The sequence below is a fragment of the Entamoeba invadens genome, assembly GCF_000330505.1.
Source record: "Entamoeba invadens IP1 unplaced genomic scaffold scaff_1105074725707, whole genome shotgun sequence".
Lineage (NCBI taxonomy): Eukaryota > Evosea > Mastigamoebida > Endamoebidae > Entamoeba > Entamoeba invadens.
In genome coordinates, this window is record NW_004443506.1 from 19,830 (window position 1) to 26,155 (window position 6,326).

Consider the following 6,326-nt stretch of genomic DNA (forward strand, 5'->3'; position numbering starts at 1 on the left):
GAATGTTATAATTCCCTCGAATATTACACAGCTTGATATGGGTTGCTTTAATGATAACACCATTGTTGAGTCTGTTTAACTACCAGACACCCTAGTTAAAATCGGTGAATCCTCCTTTAATGGATGTGTTTCATTAATATCAATTAATATCCCAAGTAAAATCACTTCATTAGAAGAAGGTGTTTTTGTACAAGCAAACTTTTCTTCTTTTACTTTACCAGATACTGTCAAAGTAATAATAAATGGGGCCTTTGGTGCTTGTAAGAACCTAAAAAGTATTGTATTAAGCAGTTATTTAGAAACTCTTGGATTTGGTGGGTTGGGGGAATGCCCACTTTTAACGTCAATAACACTACCAGAGTCTCTTAAGGTTATTGGTGAAAAGGTTTTCTTTAATGACGAGCAGTTACTCTCGATTGTTATACCCAAGAATATGACTTCCATTGGTCAAGATGTTTTTAAGTGCTGTACTTCACTTTCAAGTGTGACTGTGTTATCCCCATGTCTTGGCAATTCAATGTTTATCGACTGCAAAAAATTAGAGGACATCGTGTTAAATGACAACATTGACGTTTTGCCAAATTGCGTCTTTTCTGGTTGCACCAAAATTAACAAAATTGATTGGAGAAGCGTGTTTCATCGGATGCAAATCACTGAAAAATATCGATTTCCCAACTACACTCGCTACTATTGAAAGATATGCATTTAGTGCTTGCGCTTTGTATGAAGTGACGCTTCCAAATATCGAAACAATTGCTAAAAACTGTTTTACTGAATGTAATTGTCTTACTAAAGTTGTTATACCAAATTCTGTTAAAGAAATAGAAGAAGAAGCTTTCTGCTCATGCGAAAATCTTAAGTTGATCGAGTTACCAAACAGTATCGAAAAAATTGGGAAAAACTCTTTTTATGGTCGTAGCAAGTTAAGTAAAGTCGTCATATCCAATAAGGTCAAAATAATCAACAAACAATCTTTTTCAGCATGTAAAGAACTTGTTGAAATTGTAATACCCGAAGGCGTCGAAATTATTAAGGAGTTCTCTTTTGTTGGAGATGTTAAATTGAAAATAATCACACTACCCAAGATTCTCAAAGAAATTGGGGAAGCTGCATTTGCAGATTGTCTTTCACTTCAAGAAATTAATGGGTTGGAAAATGTAAAAACTTTTGAAGTTGGTTGTTTCTATCAAACCAAAGTGACTTCTAATAAAATTCCTCAAACAGCTTTTAAGAAATCAGATCGTTATAAAAACAATTAATTAAAACACCATATTTTATTTATTTTTGCTTTAATAAAATAACATTTTTTTATTATTTAACTAGGATTTATCTGTCACAGTGTGACAGAACCCATCATTATATTATTGAAGTCTGTCCATTAATTGTATTTTTAGTCAATTTTCAATGAAATGTTACAAACTCCCGGAAGTAGATAAGCTTCAAAAAAGGATATTATAAATATAAATATTAAAAACCATATGACCAATAACACAACTAATAACATAAATAATATTTTCCCATTTGACCACAATGTGGCAGAATACTTCATTATATAATTATATAATAGTATAATTTAAATATAAATATATTATTTGTTTTATTAAACATCGACCATCCTCATCACCTTTACATGAATAAAACATTTGTTTTTTTTTTGAAAGAATACCACCTTTAAGCCATTGTTTGTACGTCTCCATTTCACCCAATTTCCTTGTCCGTACTGTATGAATTCTAATGTGGACCCCCGCTTGGTATCCACGCCAAGGGAAAACAGAAAGTGATGTATGGGCGCACAAACAGATTGTTCGAGTGCTTTTTTATAAGTTTTTTTTAATGATCTGTTTCACTCAGAATCCACTGACTCGAGGTGAATATACGACATTTCTTGATTTCGGGAAATATTCAAAATATCTTCCCAGTTTCCTATTTACTATAATTTTAATTTAAATATAATTTGAAATAGTTAATAAATTCTATTTTAGAAGTGTTAGTCAATATACGTTCTTAATTAGTACAAAGTACTCTTTGAATACCTCTATTAAAAATAATTGAAAACAAATAGTCTTTTTTTAACAATTACAACCATATTGAACTTATACAAAACGAATGCAGTCAATCTTCTTACGTTATATGTATCGAATAAATCTGGTACCTTTTGAACCATATTTACTAATAATTACGTATAATAATTTAAAATAATTTATTTTATTTTTCCGATTTTTTTTTGCTTACAGTCAATAGCGTCTATTTGTCAAAAATCCAGCAGAAAAAATGTATCCATTTGTCTTAAATGAGTGAATTTTGTAGATAATTCTTTTTAATATTGAAATTTATTTTTTATAAAAAATTTAGTTTTTAATTCAACAAAAGTTACAGGTTCGAGAACAAATTATTTAATTGTCGTACACAAAATGATTGGCCAGTTGTGCGACAATTAAGCAACTTCGACAATTATAATTACTACAAATAAACTCCTTTGATTGTATTAATAACATTAACTTTTGTAAATTTGTGAAAAAAAAATTCTTTGATATAAAATTTTTATATTTTTATAAAATATGTACTAAATTTTGATTTTTGCCATTATTTTAGTTTTTGTGTGTTTTTTTGATTAACAAAGAAATTGAGTACAGTAGGAGGAAATATGGGGATGCTATAAAAAGGAGGATGCTCGTAATTATTGGTCAATTTCAATTGAAAAATAATAAAATTACTATTAATTTTAATATAAATTATTAATCAAAAAATTAATAAAATAAAAAAACCAAAATAAATTTATATTAATTATTCATTATCAATAATATTAAATTAATTAATATTTAGATTAGCATCACCTTTTTTCTTAACATCCCACTTTTTATATTGACTGTAAACGCTAAGATTTTTTTTAGAAATAATAAAATTTAGAAAGTACTCAAAACAAGAAAAATTATGTTCTTTTTGAGAAATCATCTTACTCAAAAAAGTATAAATCTTGACTCAATCAAATAAAATTTAACCAATTTTCATAAAAACTTAACAATTTAGTCGCGGAATTCATTGATAAACAATTTATATCACCGGTATTCTCCGTTTATCAATTCTACGACAATTGTCTTGCTTGTGTGCAATCAAACACATTTAGGTCTCAATATGATAAAAACCCCCAAAAATTATTTGATGCTTAATAGAACAAGTGTTTTTTGTTTTTTATTCTTTAGGTTAATAAATCAAAATCCATCATTTTTAGATATAATTATAATTAAATTATGATGTTTGATAGTTACTTTTGGTCGGTCCATTTGTCAATCACATTGTTTGTACCACTTTTTATTTTTTGACTAATTTTTGAGAAACAATTTATAAATAACCCAAAAATGCTTTTTTGTTATTAGCTTTTATTATTCGACCTTATGTAAAACTTTGCATTATGCAAGATTTTAATTTAAAAATATTAGTTAATTAAAACCATTTTAATAAATTAGTTATTAAATGGTTTTAGTGGTTTTTGTTACTAATTATTTAACTGTATAATAGTTTTATCAAATTAGAAATCGACCATAAGAGTCTTGCATAAGGCCAAGTTTTACTCAAGGTCGAATGAACATTATTGTATTATAGAAACAATCGTTTTAGTCAATTTTTTCACAACAATAATATAGAAATACTTGATAACTAAAGTACAGATGCAAAAAGTGGTTGTCACGAGTATAAAAAAGTATTTTTAATATATATTTTTGAGAATTATAAATTTTTCAGTTGTTTAACCTTAAGATTCTTTTTTTTCTTTTATAAAACATTTTTGGAAAACAAATGTTTTGTTGATGAAAACACCAATACCGTTCGTGTTTTGTTTAAAACATTTCCAAAAATTAAAGAAAAAAAGGAAAACCTATAAATTATTGTTTGCGCGATTGGTTTGTTTACTGTTTGTATTTCAAAAGAGCCGCCACAAGGTAAGTATTTTTGTATATCATATCAAGTTCAAAAAAATAAAATTTGTGTTTTATTTAAAATGGTAACAGTATCGTAAGGTTAACAAGTAAATTTACAGGAAGCCCGTATTAGTTTGGAATGATTTTTCAGAAAGTGGTTGTCAAAAAAATAAAAAATTTAAAAAAGACTATTTTTATACATTTCTTCTTCCAGTTACCAAAAAACACAAATCCAAAGGTTGGATGAGATATGAACAATAAGCAGTGTATTTGTGAAGAATGATGTCATGGTCAAGGAGTATATCTTTCAATGTTTCGAAGTCGTGTCCACTGAACCCATCCAATATTATCAACTCCTATGTATCTCGAGATAAATAGAGAAAAAGTCTTTTTGTCTCTATAAAAGGAAAAACAACCAAAAACAGCCAATCACTGAATATTTGTTTGGTGACGAATCCAGTTTGACTCTGGAAGAAACTAACATCTGGAAACCTTCTCAATACACCAATATGTTTTTTGGTTTGTAATAACCATACCAGGACAAACCAGACTTCCATCCAAACAAATCATACATATGACACTTGACCGTTTTTCCCATTTTTCAATACCAATATTAATTTTTAAAATGTCTGCCGTTTTTTGGAACAAACACCTTAACTGATGAACTATCTGCAAAATCTTGAAACCCAATCTTATCCACATTATTTACAAAACACATATCAAACCCATTAAATTGTGTAAGATTTAAGTAATTCTCCAAGATATTTTTGGGATCGATATACAAGTTTTCAAGTTCTACTGGTGATCATGTTACATATTTTATTTCAAATGGTCTAATAATCCATTCACGCAATGTATCTCATTTAAAATTGTATCCGTTACCGTTTTAGCAACAGAAGCAAATGTCCCAACAGTTAATGCCAGTTTTTGAGTTGAACAATAATTCATAAAAGCTTTGATTATGATAGTTATTCGTTCGTCAAATAGAGAAAGACTTCCAATTTGTAGTCTTTTTATTTTGCAATCTTTTTTTGTATTCAAGACTTTCTTTAGTGACTGAATTGTGATGAATACAAAACAGAATACCAACAGATTGGTTTGAAACTTTTTGGCGCTATTCAAATATCACAAATATGACACCAATTTGTTTACGTCTTGAAGAAAAATGGAAAAAAATATTCATCATCACAAAAAAATAAAATGTTGTGGGTATTTTCTGATTACAAGACATTTGTCAACTTTGACAATTATCAACTAAGACATTTGTCGAAACCCTCAAAATATTTTGTATTTATAAGAATAAAATATATATTTTCTTTAAATATTATTTTTATTTTATAATTAGAAAACAATGTTATTAATATTATAAAATTGTAAATACAAAACAACATACGTTTGAATAAAAATAGAAATTATTAAAAAATAATTAATAGGTGTTATTTTAAACAAAATGTATACTTAATAATATTATTTTAAACAATTTAGAATTTATATTTATGTTAATCTTATCAAATAAATATGATAGTGTGTACCTGCACAAAAGATATTATAATCAATTTCCGGTAGTTTAATGGTTAAAAGGGATATAACCAGTACATTACATTTTTGATAAATTCACATTCATTTATTTGTATTAAAATAGATTTAAGAAATATCAAGGTGTGTTTTCAACAATTGTTTGACAGTGGTTTTTGTTTAAGAAGGGGATTTCAATAAAAAACAATTTTAAATTATTTCACTTGTGTCTAATAATTTTAAATTTATTTGACATCAATGACATTTGATTAAATACCATTTATAGTTGTTATTATAAAGTCAAATCGAACGTCATTTATATTTGATTTCTTAACATCATTCTATATTATAAATACACATTGTTCATTCATGTTAATATTACTTTTTTATTTCCGAACAAATTGATGCAATTTAGTGTTTTTAATAACCTTTACATCTTTATTTCAATCGTAATAATATTTTTCGAGACTTTTTTATCACCTTTGAGTTGTATCTTGATGAATATAATAAAGTCAGTCCTGAGACTTTATTTATTTCAAAAACCTTTTTTATTTACTTTCTTTTAAAAGCAAAATTGAAACATTTAATTAATATTACTATTATTTAAACTATTTTCCAATAACACAACCAAAAACATAAATGGGGTTAAAGTCATTTAGCCAGTCATTTCATTTTTTCTGTTTGTCAATAAATGGTGATATCAATGTTGTTATAACCCCAAATTAACGGGAAAATACATAAAACAAACTGAGTTTTTTGGATCATTTTTTGAAAAATTTTGCTATAAGACGTGAGTCGACTTATTAAATGCACTCTTACAAAAAAAGCGAAATGAAGTCCACGCAGCCAAGACAATTTATTATAAACAATTTTTACCCGACTGCTAAACTGCAATTC

General features: G+C 26.9%; 1 protein-coding gene across 1 annotated transcript; it reads left to right on the top strand.

The window, feature by feature from the left end:
• Window positions 1–557: 557 nt before the first annotated feature.
• EIN_127840 (hypothetical protein) lies at window positions 558–1,259 on the top strand (the record flags this gene model as incomplete). Its single annotated transcript, XM_004258277.1, has 1 exon — window positions 558–1,259. The coding sequence occupies one exon, from the start codon at window positions 558–560 to the stop codon at window positions 1,257–1,259; it is 702 nt and encodes a 233-aa protein (XP_004258325.1).
• Window positions 1,260–6,326: the final 5,067 nt, after the last annotated feature.